The sequence below is a fragment of the Grampus griseus genome, assembly GCF_964374135.1.
Source record: "Grampus griseus genome assembly, chromosome: 19".
NCBI lineage: Eukaryota > Metazoa > Chordata > Mammalia > Artiodactyla > Delphinidae > Grampus > Grampus griseus.
Window position 1 is genome coordinate 7,635,881 of NC_139013.1, and position 18,165 is coordinate 7,654,045.

Below are 18,165 nucleotides of genomic sequence, written 5' to 3' on the forward strand. Positions count from 1 at the left end.
ATATTTTTAATATTTTTTTTACAGCATAACTTTCTTATAATTGTGATACAGAATTATGCACACACACACACACACACTTTTTAAAATATTTATTTATTTATTTTATTTTTGGCTGCGTCAGATCTTAGTTGCAGCACGTGGGCTTAGTTGCCCCACGGCATGTGGGATCTTAGTTCCCTGACCAGGGATCAAACCTGAGTCCCCTGCACTGGAAGGTGGACTCCCAACCACTGGACCACCAGGGAAGTCCCTGACACACACACTTTTTAGCTCTAACTCTGGTTCACAGGAAATGCAGGGAACACAGGAACATGTTGAATGACAGAAAGAGGACTCAACCAGCCAAATGAAAATGACAAATGACTTGGTTTACAAATTAATGGCTTTTTTTAAAAGAAAAGGAAGGGGATCATTATAGATTAAAAGATATTTAAGACACTTGTCAACCAAAGGCAATGGATGAAGTTTGTTTATTCTTTTTTCTTTATTCTGCTCTGCAGTAGTTATTTCCACTATTTTATCTTCCAGGTCACTTATCCGTTCTTCTGCCTCAGTTATTCTGCTATTGATCCCTTCTAGAGTATTTTTCATTTAATTTACTGTGTTGTTCATCGTTGCTTGTTTCATCTTTAGTTCTTCTAGGTCCTTGTTAAATGTTTCTTGCATTTTGTCTATTCTGTTTCCAAGATTTTGGATCATCTTTACTATCATTATTCTGAATTCTTTTTCAGGTAGACTGCCTATTTCCTCTTTATTTGTTAGGTCTGATGGGTTTTTATCTTGCTCCTTCATCTGCTGTGTGTTTTTCTGTCTTTTCATTTTGCTTATCTTACTGTGTTTGGGGTCCCCTTTCGCAGGCTGTAGGTTCTTAGTTCCCGTTGTTTTTGGTGTCTGCCCCCAGTGGCTGAGGTTGGTTTAGTGGGTTGCGTAGGCTTCCTGGTGGAGGGGACTGGTGCCTGTGTTCTGGTGGATGAGGCTGGATCTTGTCTTTCTGCTGGGCAGGTCCACGTCTGGTGGTGTGTTTTGGGGTGTCTGTGGACTTACTATGATTTTAGGCAGCCTCTCTGCTAATGGGTGGGGTTGTGTTCCTGTCTTGCTAGTTGTTTGGCATAGGGTGTCCAGCACTGTAGCTTGCTGGTTGTTGAGTGAAGCTGGGTGTTGGTGTTGAGATGGAGATCTCTGGGAGATATTCGCCGTTTGATATTACGTGGAGCTGGGAGGTCTCTTGTGGACCAGTGTCCTGAAGTTGGCTCTCCCACGTCAGAGGCACAGCACTGACTCCTGGCTACAGCACCAAGAGCCTTTCATCCACACTGCTCAGAATAAAAGGGAGAAAAAGTAGAAAGAAAGAAAGAAAAAGAGGATAAAATAAAATAAAGATAAAATAAAGTTATTAAAATAAAAAATAATTATTAAGAATTTTTTTTTATTTTTAAAGTAAAAACAAACAAACAAACCGGACGGACAGAACCCTAGGACAAATGGTGAAAGCAAAGCTATACAGGCAAAATCTCACACAGAAGCATACACATACTCACAAAAGGAGGAAAAGGGGAAAAAATAATATATCTTGCTCTCAAAGTCCACCTCCTCAATTAGGGGTGATTGGTTGTCTATTCAGGTATTCCACAGATGCAGGTACATCAAGTTGATTGTGGAGATTTAATCCGCTGCTCCTGAGGCTGCTGGGAGAGATTTCCCTTTCTCTTCTTTGTTCGCACAGTTCCCGGGGTTCAGCTTTGGATTTGGCCCCGCCTCTGCATGTAAATCGCCGGAGGGCGTCTGTTCTTGGCTCAGACAGGACGGGGTTAAAGGAGCCGCTGACTCGGGGTCTCTGGCTCACTCAGGCCGGGCGGGGGGTTGGGGGGCACGGAGTGCGGGCGAGCCTGCGGCGGCAGAGGCCTGCGTGACGTTGCACCAGCCTGAGGCGCGCCTTGCGTTCTCCCGGGGAAGTTGTCCCTGGATCCCGGGACCCTGGCAGTGGCGGGCTGCACAGGCTTCCCGGAAGGGGGGTGTGGATAGTAACCTGTGCTCGCACACAGGCTTCTTGGTGGCGGCAGCAGCAGCCTTAGCGTCTCATGCCCGTCTCTGGGGTCTGCGCTTTTAGCAGCGGCTCGCGCCGTCTCTGGAGCTCCTTTAAGCCGCGCTCTTAATCCCCTCTCCTCGCGCACCAGGAAACAAAGAGGGAAGAAAAAGTCTCTTGCCTCTTCGGCAGCTCCAGACCTTTTCCCGGACTCCCTCCCGGCTAGCCATGGCGCACTAACCCCTTCAGGCTGTGTTCACGCCGCCAACCCCAGTCCTCTCCCTGGGATCCGACCGAAGCCCGAGCCTCAGCTCCCAGCCCCGTCCGCCCCGGCGGGTGAGCAGACAAGCCTCTCGGGCTGGTGAGTGCCTGTCGGCACCGATCCTCTGCGACAATCTCTCCGCTTTGCCCTCCGCACCCCTGTTGCTGCGCTCACCTCCGCGGCTCCTGTGAAGTTTGTTTAGATCTGGATCCAAACACAGTAATAAGACATTTTTGAGACAGTCAGAAAAGTTTCAACACAGACTTCTGATAGACGATATTAACATATTATTATAAAATTGTCTTAGATATTTATGTGGTTATATTTTTTTAATTCCTCATCCATTAGAGATACAGAATTCATGCATGGAAAAATTTGCTGTCTGAGATTTGCATAAAGTAAAAAGGGGGAAGATGAGGGGCATAGATGAAAGAAGAATGGGGACGTTTTGAAATTATTGAATTGCGTGATGGGCATTTTCTACACTCTCTATTTTATGTATAAATGTTTAGTTTGTTTTTAAAGAGACTTCTACACCTGTCCAGGTGGAGATGGTTGTGACTTGGGCAGAATGGTTATGGTAAAGGAAGGGAAGAAGATCAGATTCAGGGTATATTTTCTAGGTAAAGCTGACAACTTGCTGGTGGATAAAATGTGAAAGAAAGAATCAAGGGTAAGTTTAAGTGTTTGGTTGAAGTAAATGGACAGCGCCATTTACTGACATGGGGGTGGGCAGGGGAAGGCTTGGTTGGCTGAAATGAGGGGAGATGTTGTCACAGACATTTGGGGAAACTATGACTAACCATGATGTTGTTTTAATTTAGAAGCATGTAAAATGTGCCCCCCCCAATACATTTTTAAATGTACATGAAGAAAATAGAGAATGCTGAATTAATAAATGAACATAGAATTTCTTTTCTTTTGTTTTAAATAGCAAAACCGGGTCCAGTGACCACCACCCATTCAAGCTGTATAAAATAAGGCTGGAGGGCTTCCCTGGTGGCGCAGTGGTTGAGAGTCCGCCTGCCGATGCAGGGGACACGGGTTCGTGCCCCGGTCCGGGAGGATCCCACATGCCGCAGAGCGGCTAGGCCCGTGAGCCATGGCCGCTGAGCCTGCGCGTCTGGAGCCTGTGCTCCGCAACGGGAGAGGCCACAACAGTGAGAGGCCCGAGTACCGCAGAAAAAAAAAAAAAAAGGCTGGAAATTTGAAAGGGGAATCCTTAAATAGAGTTACCGAGAAACCTATTAGCCTAGTAAGTACTGTGGCATCCCATTCCATGGGTACCAAGCCACAAGAAAGAGGCCCTAAGAGAACCACCCAGAGAGACTGAAGAGGCCTACAAGGGGATGTGTGGTAGTCGTTAGAGCCATGCATAAATCTGGGGCATGAGGGCAGGTTGCTCTTGCTTGCCCTCTGTGAAATAAAATTCATGTATTACGGCAAGATGAGAATAATTTAAACATAAAGATTCTTCTCTGCCCTTTGGCCTCTCCTCTCCCCGCACTGTGCATTGTGTGTCTGCATTACCCATTGACAAACTCCCCCTCCCCCATGGGCAGGAGTCATAAAGAGCAACATTCTCCTAGCACTAACAAGACAACTCCTTAAAAGATAACATTCCTGGGCTTCCCTGGTGGTGCAGTGGTTGAGAGTCCGCCTGCCGATGCAGGGGACATGGGTTCGTGCCCCGGTCCGGGAAGATCCCACATGCCGCGGAGCGGCTGGGCCCGTGAGCCATGGCCGCTGAGCCTGCGCGTCCGGAGCCTGTGCTCCGCAACGGGAGAGGCCACAACAGTGAGAGGCCCGCGTACCGCAAAAAAAAAAAAAAAAAAGATAACATTCCTTCTTGATCTCGTAAGGCGTCACATGACCCACCAGGATGACGCTTAGATCTGGATTATGGAAACTGTCAATAACACATCATTTGATGTACAGCTCTCTGTCTCAAAAAAACTTATATAACTGTGCCTTGATTTCTAACCGGTGGAACAGTTCTCAGAGCTTTCTGAGATGCTCTTCCCTGGTTATAATCCTCAAATTTGGCCCAAATAAAATTTTCCATTTTCTTAGGTCCACTGATTAAGTTTTCGTCGACACCTCTTTGAAATTGGGTATGACCACGTGACTTTCTTCAGTCACTGAAATGTGAGTGGCAAACCTTTTTTTCCTCTGTACCCATTTTTGGAGCTTCCTCCCAATTTTTTTTTTTTTTTTGCCACACCGTTCGTCATGTGGGATCTTAGTTCCCCCACCAGGGATGCAACCCGTGCCCCCTGCAGTGGAAGCGTGGAGTCTTAACCACTGGACCACCAGGGAAGTCCCAGCATCTTCCCAATTCTTAGGGTATTCTTTCATTACCTTTTCTTGAATCAGCTCCCTTACAAATATGGTGGCCGTGCTTGTATTAGGTGACCCACCCCCATGACCTCAGGTAATTGACTCATGGTGGATGAGTCAATGGATATCAATCCGATTGAGCCCATCAGATTATCTTTTTCAGGAATGTCAAACTGTGGCAGAGAGACACTAGGAGTTTCTGTTGGGCCCTTGAAATGAGACTTCTATTTCACCATTACCTCCGTGGTCCACCATCTCTGCATGCTGGAAGTGTAACAGTAGCCTTCTCACTGGTCTCTTTGTCTCCATCCTTGCCCTTACAGCCCTATCTCCACATAGCAGCCAGATATGTCCACACAGCAAATCAAATCATATCACTCCCCTAATTAAATTAAAGCCCTCTGATGGCTTCCCATCAGTCTTAGAATAAAACCCAAAGTCCTCATCATGGTCGACAAGGCATTTCATGGTCCCACCCTGCTAACTTCTCCACCTATATCTGTCTCCATGTGCTCCAGTCACACTGGTCTCATTTCACTCTCATGTATAACTAGACTACCCTCCTTCCCGCCCTGCCCCAGGACCTTTGCACGTGGGATCTCAAGTCAGGTGAGGATATGCATGTTGGCCTCCTTCATGCCAAAGTCATAAAAGATTTTGCAAATGCAGAGACTAATCTATTTAGTTTGTGATCCAGTTATTTATGGCTGCCTAACAGATTATCCCCAAACTTAGTGGCACAAAACAATCAGAGTGCTGTGCTCACAGAATCTGTGAATCAGGAATATGGCTTGTCTCTGCAACATGTTGTCGGGAACCTCGGCTGGAGGTTGACTGGAACAACTGTGGAATCATCTGGAGGCTTCTACACTCACATGTCTGATGTGTGGGCTGGGATGACTTGAAGCTGGCCTCAGCTAAGACTGTTCCTCTGTGGCCTCTCACTGAGTTTGGGCCTCCTCACAGCATGGTCGCTTCAGGTGGCTGGACTTCTTACATGATGATGACGACTGAGGACTCCAAGAGTAAGTGTTTCAGCAAACAGCTTGAAAGCCATGTTGTGAGGGAGTCCAAGCTATCCTGTCTTGCAGGATATTCCAAATGAGCGCCACTAAGTGCAGCTGCGTAACAGCACCCAGCCAGCGTTGCACTGGAGCAGAGGATCACCCAGCAGTCCACAGACTGGTGGGAAAGAATGAATTGCTGTCACTTGAAGCCACTATGTTTTGTTAACGCAGTCCCTGAGAGCAGGGATCGTGTTAGGTTCATCACTACAGGTATTTACTAAAAGAATGAATAGACTCTCGTCAAGTTCATTGAGCCATGCTGGTCTCTGAGTTCTCAACAATAATCGTCGTGGTCCCCAGAAGCCAGGGTTGCAGAGGTGGGGCACAAGGTCTTGGATTCACACCAACTACTAGCCAATATGGCTCTCTTGTAAAAACTGGGCAAAAGGTCCCCACTCTGGATGGACTAATTAGAAAAAAGTGAGCCCTCTGGGTGGACACAGTCCCAGGGACACATGGCTTGGAGAGCAGACTGTAGGCTCTAGTTAAGCCCCACTTGCCTCCTTGTCTAGGGACCTTTGTGTAGTGACCAACTTGCACAATAATCCAGGGCTTCCCTGTTTTGCACCCTACAGACATTCCTCCCTTCTTCCTTGGTAAGAGCACCCCAATTTTCTTACTGCAAGCCACCATGTCCTTCAGAGGAAGCTGATCAACTCCCCAGCTGCAGGAGGCAAAGATTTATTGATCTGAAGCTAAGTCAATCCCAGGCTCTCATTCACCATGCCTTACAAGGGGTCAGGGGGCATGTGACACAGTTCTGGTCAATGAGACATGGGGCCAGTTGCTGGAGGATTTGGAAGGTTTCCCACACTCTTCAGAAGGGACCTAAGATAAGAACAAACCTCTTTTTGCTGCCTTGGGAAAAGGATAGCTGTGTGACACCTGAGTAGGTGGCAGCTTTCTTGGGACCACGGGGAGCACGTGGGAGCTGATTTAAGAGATTATGGCAGCTCAACAAGATGGATAGAACTGGGGTCTTTTTTTTTTTTTGACTTATTTTTATTTAAAAAAATATTTATTTTATTTATTTATTTTTGGCTGCTTTAGGTCTTCGTTGCTGTGCACGGGCTTTCTGTGGTTGCGGTGAGCAGGGGCTACTCTTTGCTGTCATGCGTCGGCTTCTCATTGCGGTGGCTTCTCGTTGCGGAGCACGGACTCTAGGCGCGCAGGCTTCAGTAGTTGTGGTGCACAGGCTCAGTAGTTGTGGCTCGCGGGCTCTAGAGCACAAGCTCAGTAGTTGTGGTGCACTGGCTTAGCTGCTCCAGGAGCATGTGGGATTTTCCTGGACCAGGGCTCGAACCCATGTCCCCTGCATTGGTAGGCAGACCCCTAACCACTGCGCCACCAGGGAAGTCCCAGAACTGGGGTCTGGTTGAGCTGCTAAATTAACCCTGGAGATGTGCCACCTCTGGTCCTGTTGTGTGAGACACATGAACATGTTATTTAAACAAGTTAGTTGGGACTTCTGTTACTTGCAGCCTGAAGCATTATGGTACAAGAGGGCAGTGTTCTGGAACATGTAATAATGTGCTTCTCATACCTTGGAACAGATCTTGGGGGATCCAGAAGAGGGGAATGGAGTGCTGAGGACCAGCTAACATCAGTGCTTGAGGAGTGGGGACAGGTCTGCCGCGATCCCAATCCAATCTGGCAGGAAGGCTGCCTCTGGCTTAAAGACTTTGAGGAAGGGAGAGTCTGGGAGGGTATAATTGGCCAGGTAGATGGTCTCTCCACCTGCGAGGTAGGCGGCCCAGATCCCGAACGTCCCAATGGTCATGATGGTGTGATTACATTGCGTGAGCAATGCAAAGTCCTTGGCGGGTGAGCCCTCAATGCCATTGCCGGCAAAGACCACATCCCCACGGGAGGCCTCAATGTTTTCCCGACACCAGGCCATGCCGTTGCTGGTGACCACGAAGATGGGGGAGCGGTAGCGAGTCCGGAACCAGTCCAGGGCCTGCTGCAGGTAGCCCCGGTCGGCCACCACGCCCTTCCACACATTGGGCATAACGTGGACGTAGTCCCCCCGGCGCACGTGGACCCCTACGTAGGTGCTCGGCCGGCTCCCATTCACCTGCAGACCCCGCAGAAAATTCTGGGCCTCCTCACGCACGTGGTCGTGCAGGGTGAACTCCTGGAGGATCTCGGCGCGGAGGTGGTGGTAGAAGGTCCACGAGCAGGGGTAGCCGGTGAGGCGCACGTACTCTCCCGGGATGTGTCGGTACCGCTCTTCCATCCAGTCGTTCAGGGGGTAGTTCTGCCAGGGGATCCTGCTGGCCGTGGTGTCGTGCAGGACGGGGAGGGTGATTCTGAAGATGGGGGCCAGCGTGCTGTGCATCTGGGGCGGGATGAAGGCCGGCCGCCCATTCATCTTGGCCAGGGCGTACAGGGTGGCGTACTCCCCCATCTGGTTCCCCAGGCGGCCTATGGCATTGATCGTCCACATGCCCTTTGGCCGGGGGCTCCGCTGGGGGCTCGAGGGAGATTCCTCGGTTGCTGGCTCCAGCGTCTGTAACTCCCACGTGGGCTGAATCTTCACTAGCCTCTGCTGAAGGTGAAATACGGTGGAAGCCGTGAAGACAAAGAGGATGAAGGGGGCCGTGGGGAAGAAGAAAGGTGCCTGTGTGCTGAGCATGGCTGTTAGGAGAGGGAGAGCAGGAAACGGTTAGCTCAGGGGACGGAGGCCCTGGGCTAGTGCATGAAGCTGGCGGCGCAGTTGTCCGGGCAGACATTGCGTGGACGTATGTACGTGTGGGTCTGCTTTGCATGTGCATGGAAATGAGTGTGAATACTCGGGTTACATGTATGCAGGTACAGCTCTGGAGTGTGTGTTATGTGGCTGTGTCTCCACTGGACTCATATGTGCATGTTTACATGTGTATATAGACACCCATGGCATGTGCGTTGTATGAGTAGATATGGGTATTTATATGCTGTGTACGTATGTAGGTGTGGAATTGTGTGCAGGTGAATGGACATGTGTACATTGTATTGCACGGTTGTGTATATACAGGCACACCTGATTCTATTGCACTTCGCAGATACTGCATTCTTTACAAATTGAAGGTTTGTGGGAAGCCTGCATTTTCAGATGATGGTTAGCATTTTTTAGCAATCAGGCGTTTTTTAAAATTTTTATTTCACACATAAAGTATGCAGATCTTAAGTGTCTAGACTGATGAAGTTTTTTTCTTCTTTTTTTTTTTTTTTCTCTTTTGGCCACAGCGCGTGGCATGTGGGATCTTACTTCCCCCACCACGGATGGAACCTGCGCCCCCTGCAGTGGCAGCACAGTCTTAACCACTGGACCATCAGGGAAGTCCTGCATCCAGGTATTTTGTTGTTGTTTTTGTTTTTTTAACTCTAATACAGTATTTATTTTTCATTCACCAGGTCTTTTTTTTTAAATCAGGTGTTTTTAATTAAAGTATGTACATTGGATTTTTTTAGATATAAAGCTATTGCACATTTAATAGACTACAGTACAGGGTAAACACAACTTTTATATGCACTGGGAAACCAAAAAAAATTGTGTGACTTTGTTGTAATATTCGCTGTATTGTGGTGGTCTGAAACCAAACTCAAAATATCTCTGAGTGATAATTGTATTGTGTACATATAGGGGTGTGTACTACATATATGGTGTGCAGGTGACGATGCACAAATAGCATGTGTGTATATGTGACGCTATGCATACATTACGTGTATACACATTGTATGTTGAAATGTGGGTGTTTATAGACTGTAAGTATACATGTGTGGCTGTCTATATATAATGAGTTCAAGTGTACGAACCTACTATTTACTGGGGATCCAGTTTCTTTTTTTTTTATAAATTTATTTATTTGTTTTTATTTTTTTGGCTGTGTTGGGTCTTCGTTGCCGTGCACAGGCTTTCCCTAGTTGCAGCGAGCGGGGGCTACTCTTTGCGGTGCGCGGGCTTCTCATTGCGGTGGCTTCTCTTGTTGTGGAGCACGGGCTCTAGGCTCGCGGGCTTCAGTAGTTGTGGCACACGGGCTCAGTAGTTGTGGCGCTCCGGCTTAGTTGCTCTGTGGCATATGGGCTCTTCCCAGACCAGGGATTGAACCCGTGTCCCCTGCATTGGCAGGCGGATTCTCCACCACTGCGCCACCAGGGAAGCCCGGGATCCAGTTTCTAGAGATGTCCATCTCTGCATGCCCTGCCTATCTATATCCCCTTTGATGGGAAATTGCCCTGCTCATCAAGAGCTTGACCTGTCCACCCTCCCGGCCAGAGATGACTGAACTTGAGATAGATGCCTGGCTCCACAGTGGCTTCTCCTTTCCTTGGTTAAGGTCTTGACAAGTGTAGGCTGGCTCTACAGCCTACGGGTTGGTAGGCTGGCTCTACAGCCTACGAGTTGGCCAATTCACTCTTTTATTAAAAGGCTCAGAAGGCAGTTGGTAGGTGAGAGTTTTTTCCTCCTGAGGCCATTCGGGTGTCCAACAATTCAAGTCAAATCTGACACTGTCTTCCTGGACTTTGGTATCAGATCCCACAAGTGAAACAGTTCAGCTCCAGAAGACTGCCTCCAACCTCAGACACCAGTCACAAGTCCAGGGCCATTCATACTCTGACTGACCAGTCATAGATCGGGGATTCCCATGACCAGGAAACTACCAGGCTTGATAATTTGCTAGAATGGCTCACAGAACTCAGGAAGACACTTTACTTATGTTTACTAGTTAATTATAAGGGAGACAAATGAGTAGTCAGAAGAGGCCCACAGGAGGTCCAGAGGGTCTGAGCACAGGGCTTCTGTCCCCTTGGATTTGGGGTAGAACACCCTCCTAGCTCACGTTTGCTAACTCAGAGGCTTCCTGAAACCCACTGTTTAGGGGTTTTGTGGAGGTATCATTATGTAGGTGCGATTGATTAAATCATTTGGCCACTGGTGATTTGCTCAATCTCTGGTCCGTCTCCCCTCCTCAGAGCTGAAAAGGGCCAATCCTCTAATGAAGGCTTGGTCTTTCTGCTGACCAGCTGCCATCCTGAAGCCATCTAGAGGCCTGGCAACAGTTGCCTCATCAAGTCCTATCACTTATCAATGAGAACATGCCAAGGATATTAGGTGTTATGTGCCAGGAACTGGGGACAAAGACCAAAGATCATTCTGTGACACCACAGCAGGTAATCTTGAAAGGGAGAGTAGGGGTAGGTGTGGCTGGGACATATCAGTGCAGGCTGAAGCAGAGGAAGCCAGTAACCAGAAGATACCTGAAGAGATGTGCAGACACCTCAAAGGAACTTCAACTACTGATCAAGAAGTCCCAGAAAATCTGCTTATATTTGAACAATACAACCTGTTCCTTTCAACTCTGGTTACAACAGAAGCTAGTTCCAGGAGTTAGGGTGGTTGCATAGAACAGGCCTCCTGAAAACACAGGGGACTCACTATGGTATTGAGACAGGAGGGAAGGGGGCAGGGCACACCCTTAAAGAATGACACAGCCATTGAGAAAAACAGGGTGTGACAAAAACTGGTTAGGGGCTTCCCTGGTGGCGCAGTGGTTGAGAGTCCGCCTGCCGATGCAGGGGACACGGGTTCGTGCCCCGGTCCGGGAAGATCCCACATGCTGCGGAGTGGCTGGGCCCGTGAGCTGTGATCGCTGAGCCTGTGCGTCTGGAACCTGTGCTCCGCAACGGGAGAGGCCACAGCAGTGAGAGGCCCGCGTATGGCAAAAAAAACCAAAAAAAAACTGGTTAGAACCAGTTAGGTCCAAGATGGCGGAAGATTCAACTTCCAGTAGACCCTGAGCCTCATTCTATGCTCATTGTAATACATTAGCATATGCTAAATGACACACCCACAGGGGCCACGACAGTTCCGAGGCTGACCATAAAAGCCCAAAAAGGGCGATGGTCCAGTTCCTAGAAATCTCTGTCCCTTCTCCAAAATAGGTGGAATAATCCTCCCACTTCTTAGCCTGTGAAATTTCCCAGCCCATAAAAACTAACCACCCCGTATCTTGGGGCCACTCTCACCTTCTGAGATGGTCTGCATCCTGCCTATGGAATGTGTGTCTCTCTAAATAAACTTGCTTTCACTTTACTATGGCCTGCTCTTGAATTCTTTCCTGTGCAAGGCCAAGGACCCTCACTTGGTGGCCCGTCCCAGAGACTCACCCGAGACCTGGGACATGACAGTCCCCTCACACCACATTCTCCTGCGACATCATTATAGGAGGTCCAGGGCATTGAGGATTCCCCATCTTGGGTCATAAATCTTGACGCGGTGGTTTGTAGAGTGAAGCAGTTAATGAAGCTATTGGCTGAGATTGCTTAGAACAAATCAAAGGCCCCGAAAGGATGAGGTTGCAGAGCACAAGTAACGAAAAGCAGGAAATGAATTGGTTCTGACTCCCCATTACGTGGCTAGAAGGCAGCAAGGAAAAGCAGAAGAATCCTTACTTAACGTCATCACAGTTAACACCTTACTGTTGCCAAGACCCCATCTAGAAATGATTGCGGGGCTTTGTCCTTCTGCAGTCTAGGCTGGACCGACACATGTCGCCGCAGGGAGAGTCCAGGTCTGGCCACTGACTCAGCAAGCTTGGACTCTGAGTGAATGGGAATGCCGATATCTGGGAGGAGTCCCAGGAAAGATGGCTTTCTGTTCTCTCAGCTCTTCCAAAGACTTCCCTCCTCCTTCTCTGTGAATATGAGGTTCCCACCCAGGTTAAAAAAAAATCCCTTCCTCCTGAGCAGGCTTTAATCGCAGCATATCCTGGAAGCTCTGCACCAAAGTAGGTTAGAGATAAAGGTTTCTGTTTGATTTGGTCTAGAGTTTGTGTTCCTGGTCAAACTGTTGAACCAAATGGCCATTAAGAAGGGAACCCTGGGGCTACATCAAGCTAGCTGTGACCTGATTGAAGCTGGGAAGCTTCCAGAAGCTATGCCGGTGTGGTCCTTTAGGGTTCATTATGGTTGAGAAAAGTTAGCACGAGACCTAAGGTAGCTGCTTCTGATCTATAAGCCTCCGAAACCCTCCGAGTCCATTAAGATCACAGGAGGGTTCTCTTTCCAGAAGAGACTCAGCCTTGACAACTAGATGCCTGGATTTGAATTGAACCAACTCAGCTGGGGGTGTGGGACCTTTGGGTGCCCCCAGGTGTTGGACACAACCAGAAATAGACTTCCGGGTGGTCCAACCTCCTCTAGCCCCTTCCGCATTGAAAGGAAGGAGCCAGGGAGGCTGGGTTTGGTGAATAAGGTTTATTTCAAAGCTCGGTTTTGGCTCACGAAAGTCTCAGCCTTATTGAGCACAAGCTCCAGGTAAGGCCGCTTTCTCAAGGCCACTGAAAGTGAAGCCCCCACTCACTCAGCCCTGCGTGGCATGTACTTGACTCGGGGACTTGGAGAGGACAGCACTTTCATGCGGGTCCAGATCCCCACAGGATTCCTCAGACTCTGCCCCTGACGGGGGAGAGGAACCCTCTGAGGACCGGAAAGCTGGAGGAAGGAAGAGAGAGCATCGAGGGAGGAGGAGGAAAGCTCCTTGTAGAGTGGCCTCTGCCTTCTCCCCACCACGGTTTTCTCTTCCTTCCTCCAGCTTGAAGGGCAAGGAGAAGACTTGGAGCCTCTGTCTGGCTCCAGATTTGCCGAGCTCGGGACATGGAACAACGGGGGTCAAGGGGGATGCTTGTAGGAAGGCAGAAGGATGGAGGGAAGGAAGGGAGAGAGAGAAGGAAGGAAGGGAGAGAGAGAGATGGGAAAAGACAGGAAAAGAGAAAGGGAAGTAGAAAGAAATGGAGAAAAAGACAGGGACAGAGAGAGAGAGACAGAGAGAGACAAAAAGAGACTGAGACAGAGAAAGATGGAGGCAGGGAAAGAGAAACACAGAAAGAAACAGAGACAGGAATAGAATGACAACAGAAGAGACAGAGGGAGAGGCAGAGAGGGAGAGAGAAAAAGGCCACCGGGCAGGATGGATCTTCCTCGACGGGGTCCCACCTCCAGCCCCTGCTCTGCCCCAACTCTCTCTCTCTCTCTAGGTCAGTCCCTTTTGAGATCTCTCAGTCTCAGTGTCTTTATTACACACTTCCTCCTGTGAAGGAAGGGACAGTGTCCATCTTGTCCCCTGTGTGTCCCCTACAGCCCTCGGAAGCTGGGCTCAGCTCATAGCAGGAAATACACGCGGTAAGAATGCAGTCCCTGTCTGGCCCAATTTTTTTTTTCTCCCTCCTCAGTGAGTCTCTGCCAGCATCTCCCTGCCTCATTCATTTTCCTATATCCCCCCCTTGTTTTTTTTGGTCTCCATTTCCCAGCACCTAGTAGGTTAAAAAAAATGAATATTAAAAGCACAGACCTTCACAATCAAACCTCTTCAATTCTGGACCGGCAGCGGGTGCCCCTGAATGTTCCTTCGAAATTTGTTTACAGCAGACAGAAAGACCAGGTAAAAGGAAATGCAGAATGTTCTAGAACAATGTCTCTCAGTCTACCTGGTTGCTTCTCCCCTCCCCACCCAGGAAGGGGGATTGGCCACTGCTGAGGAGCCTCACTGGCCTCCAGAACTCGACCCCATGACCTTGGCCGAGGCTTCGGGGAGAAGAGGAAGAGGTGGGGAGAGCCTCACAGGGTGAAACCCAGTGTCTGGGAGTAGGGGGCCACGCTGCGAGGTTTTGAAAGATTTAGGTTTGGAGAGAAGCTCTGTGGGGTGTGGCAAGAGTCTCTGATTAGCTGTGTGACCTTGACCAAGGGCCTCTCAGTGTCGTCATCCAAAAAGTGGGGATAATAATAACAGCACCTCTCTGCAGGGCTGTGGAGTGAATGCTGGACCACACGGGCTGTTCCTTTCATCTGGAGCGGGGTTAATACCCCAAACTCACATTTATGTCGGGCTCGAACCAAACGTCCTGTCTGCTGTCGTCGTACTCCCCTTCCTCCTAGTTCAGTTATCTTGATGAATTTTAACAACAATCTTGCGATCGTAAACACACCAATTTAAAAGCTAAGGAAACTGGGGCTCAGAGACCCGTCAGAGAGCGGGTGAGTGGCAGGTTTGGGGAAAGGCCAGGGCTGCGGGGGGTGGGGGGGAGGAGACCTGGAAATCGGCACCTCCTGACATCGTCGGGGTCATTGGAGGTGAGCTCTTGGGGAAAGCCGACAGCTGCAGTCAGAATTTAAGGCTGCACAGCTTCTGACAAAGGGGAGGAGTCTGCCTTTCCCTTCAGTCCTCTGAGGTCAGGAAGTCCATCTCCTTACCTGCCCTCAGTCCTTCCAGCTGCATCACACCCTTCAGGGAGGGGTGAGAGGAGGAGTCAAGGTCCCTCGCTCCCCCCTCCCCCATCCCGGTCCCCTGGGAGTCATCCCGTGAGGGGTTGCCCTAACTTGGCAGGGGGATTCTGCCTCCAAGTCCCTCAGAAAAGTGGGGCCACCCAAATCTGCTGATAGCTTCTTTTAGACTTTCTCATTCTCGTCCACTTCCCTCTGTCCCAGGCCTGGCCTCATCCCCTCCCCTCTTGGAGTCTGGCCGGAGCCTCCGTGCCTCCCCTCCCCCCCGCCATCTGTCCCCACGTGAGAGCTCACCCTACCGGCTCCTCTGCTCAAAACCCCGACTCTCCCCAACCTGAAACCCAGTCCCATCACACCCTGTAATTTGCGTGTCCGATTCCTTGAGCTCAGTCCCTGCCCAGCTGCAGGATCCCCTCCACACCCACGCCGCCGGGCACAGGCAGCTTTGCCCTGTCCATTCCTGTCACCGAAATTCACCCTATAATCACAACGCTGAGGAAGAGCTTAAGACAACAACGTGAGGCTACCACTTTGAAATCCCCAGCGTTCTGCTCGGCCTAGAAAGGAAACGGTGACTTAGGATAGAATCCAGGGAGTCAGGGATCCGCTCACCTCCCCGGCGGGGGGCTTGCCTGGGGCTGGAGCCTGCAGCCCGCACTCTCTGACCAGGGTCCTGCCGTCCGTCTCTCGGGGGTCGGCGAGCAGCCTACCGTGTGGGACCAGCACATTCCAGTTACTGCGGGCCCCATCCTGGCCTTTCGTTCTCAGTTTGCCTCGGTTCCGGGGAACCGGGTGACGGGAGGGAGGGAGGGAGCTGGTGGCCTTCGGTGGGGCAGGGGAGAGGGGTGGTGACAGAGGGGATGGGGGTGAGGTCAAGTAATAGATTTGCCAGGAAGGAAGGTGATGGGAGCCGAGGAGGGCGGCTGGCTTGGGGGCTGACGGAGAGGTCAGGTGGCCAGTGTGCTGGGGGGCAGAGGCGGTGGGCGCCTGGGCTGGGAGGGATGGACCCTCTGCTTCCGGAGACGCCCCGGCGAACTGAGTCTCCACTTGCCGCTGAATCCCTGGGATCAAGTCTCTTCTCAGCTCTCTGTGGTGTGTGTGTGTGTGTGTGTGTGTGTGTGTGTGTGTGTGTGTGTGAACACAAGTGTGCTGCAGGTGCAGGGAGAACTCCCAGTCGCCATCTCTCACCTGGTTCTGGCTGGACGACAAAGTGGCTCCGCGAGCAGCTCAGTGCATTCTGTTCCCTCGGGTTGACTTCTCATTCAGAATCTCCCGAACCTCCCAGCACCTGTGGCCGAAACCCGCCCAGGATCTACCCAGAGCCCGAGGGAGGCGGGAGCTGGAGCCAGGTGAGCCCGGAGCCCCTCCCTCTTCCCTGGGCGCTGCCAGGACGCTGGCCCAGAAGGCTGCCTGGAGGAGGGGAAACAGAGTTCTGCTGGGCCCGGCTCTTCCCAGCTCAGTCGTCTCAGCGTCCTACATTTATTTAGCTTGGCCAACAGCTGTTAGCACTTACCTGGCCAACCAAACTCATCCCATCTTCACAATTCCTTGAGAGGGGCACCCTCTCATGGTACAGAGAGGAAAACCGAGACACAGAGAGGCGAAGTAACTTGCCCAAGGCCACATGGCTAGAGAGTTGGAGACGCTGGAATATGAAACCAGGCAGGACGGAATCTTGGAAAACACTTGGCAAGTAGCAACGCTTCTCAGTTTCCCTTATTTCAACAAAGATTCCCTTAGGAAATGACCGTTTTGCATCTCTTAATGGTATGTTATGGGTCCAGGTGTGAGCAAGCATTTTGCAGGAAACTACCCTCAGCCCCTTTCCCTCTCACTTTACTTATTTATTTTAATTTATCTATTTTATTTATTTATTTTTGGTGGTGTTGGGTCTTCGTTGCTGTGCGCGGGCTTTCTCTATTTGCAGCGAGCATGGGGCTACTCTTCGTTGCGGTGCGAAGCCTTCTCATTGTGGTGGCTTCCCTTGTTGCAGAGCACCAGCTCTAGGCGCGCGGGCTTCTCTAATTGTGGCGCACGGGCTTCAGTAGTTGTGGCTCGCGGGTTCTAGAGCACAGGCTCAGTAGTTGTGGCACACGGGCTTAGTAGCCCCGCGGCATGTGGGATCTTCCCCGGCCAGGGCTCGAACCCATGACCCCTGCATTGGCAGGCGGATTCTTAACCACTGCGCCACCAGCGAAGCCCTTCCCTGTCACTTTAGCAAAGCTATATTATAATTAATTTTTAAACTCAGGCATCCTCATGCTCAACTCACCTCCAGCCCAAGTACACCTTTCACATCTTTTAATCGCATAATACTCTGCCTAACTTGTTGGTTCTTTCCGTGGATCAAAGAAGTAGAAATGAAGAATTAACAGATGACCAGATCTCTCCCCTAGCTTCCCCTTCAGTAATCTCCTGAACAAACTGTGTGACCAAACTGTGTGAACAAGATAACATCTAGAGGAAGATTACGAGAGTCCACAAGCCTGCACACAGCTGGATGATGGTGATGACTCTGACCCCCATCTCAATGATTAACTGGGACTACTTCCCTCTTTCCCTTACAAGTTTCATGGCAGAATCTTCAGAGGTGGTTTTCGGGGGGACACTGAGTCCACCATCTCCCCAGATTACCAGCACTCTGATTAAAGGCACCTTTCCTTTGCTGTCAACGTTTGTATTGATTTTGTAAGTGGCGAGCAGCGGGACCCGATTCACTCGATAACATTAATGGTGTATCATGGGTCCAGGCAATGCTTCTGCCACACTCAGGCGCAAGACGGATGAAGAATTTTACTGGGGAGGGGTGGGGCAGGCATCAGCAGAGCCCCCAGCAGTCCTAACACTGAAAGAGGAACAAGCAGCGCCTCTACCCCGTGAAGTGACAGGAGGTCCCTGCACCATCTACAAATGCCCCCCTCAGCCTTCCCTTGCCAAAACAAAACAAAACCTGAATCCTATCAAGCCTCTCACTGTAATGGCCAGTTTTCAGAAAATAGGAGGAAGGAGGATAAAGTTGCCAGTGAATCAACACCACGAGGATGGAATTGACCAAGTCCAGAAAGTGGGACACAGTCTACAAGACAAATGACCCGGTTTCCCCAACGATTCAGTGACGTGGAAAAAAGAAGCAGGGGTGGGTGGAATTACCTATAATACATGCAAAGCGGATTCAGGGCTCAGAAACGTGTAAACGGATTTTTCAGCTGTAC

At 50.1% G+C, this 18,165-nt stretch overlaps 1 protein-coding gene across 3 annotated transcripts; it reads right to left on the reverse strand.

Moving 5' to 3' along the window:
• Nucleotides 1–6,737: 6,737 nt before the first annotated feature.
• On the reverse strand, nt 6,738–14,689 carry LOC309837260 (galactoside alpha-(1,2)-fucosyltransferase 2). Of its 3 annotated transcripts, none has more exons than XM_082677692.1 (3): nt 14,548–14,689; nt 11,843–12,091; nt 6,738–8,332 (listed from the first exon to the last, which is right to left on the reverse strand). In XM_082677692.1, the coding sequence occupies exons 2-3, from the start codon at nt 11,877–11,879 to the stop codon at nt 7,296–7,298; spliced, it is 1,074 nt and encodes a 357-aa protein (XP_082533818.1). In that variant the 5' UTR covers nt 11,880–12,091; nt 14,548–14,689; the 3' UTR covers nt 6,738–7,295. The 3 variants fall into 3 exon arrangements, with proteins under 3 accessions (XP_082533818.1, XP_082533819.1, XP_082533817.1); XM_082677693.1 differs by having other exon boundaries at nt 11,843–11,988; nt 14,548–14,677; XM_082677691.1 differs by lacking the exon at nt 14,548–14,689 and adding an exon at nt 14,025–14,051.
• Between the last annotated feature and the right edge of the window lie 3,476 nt (nt 14,690–18,165).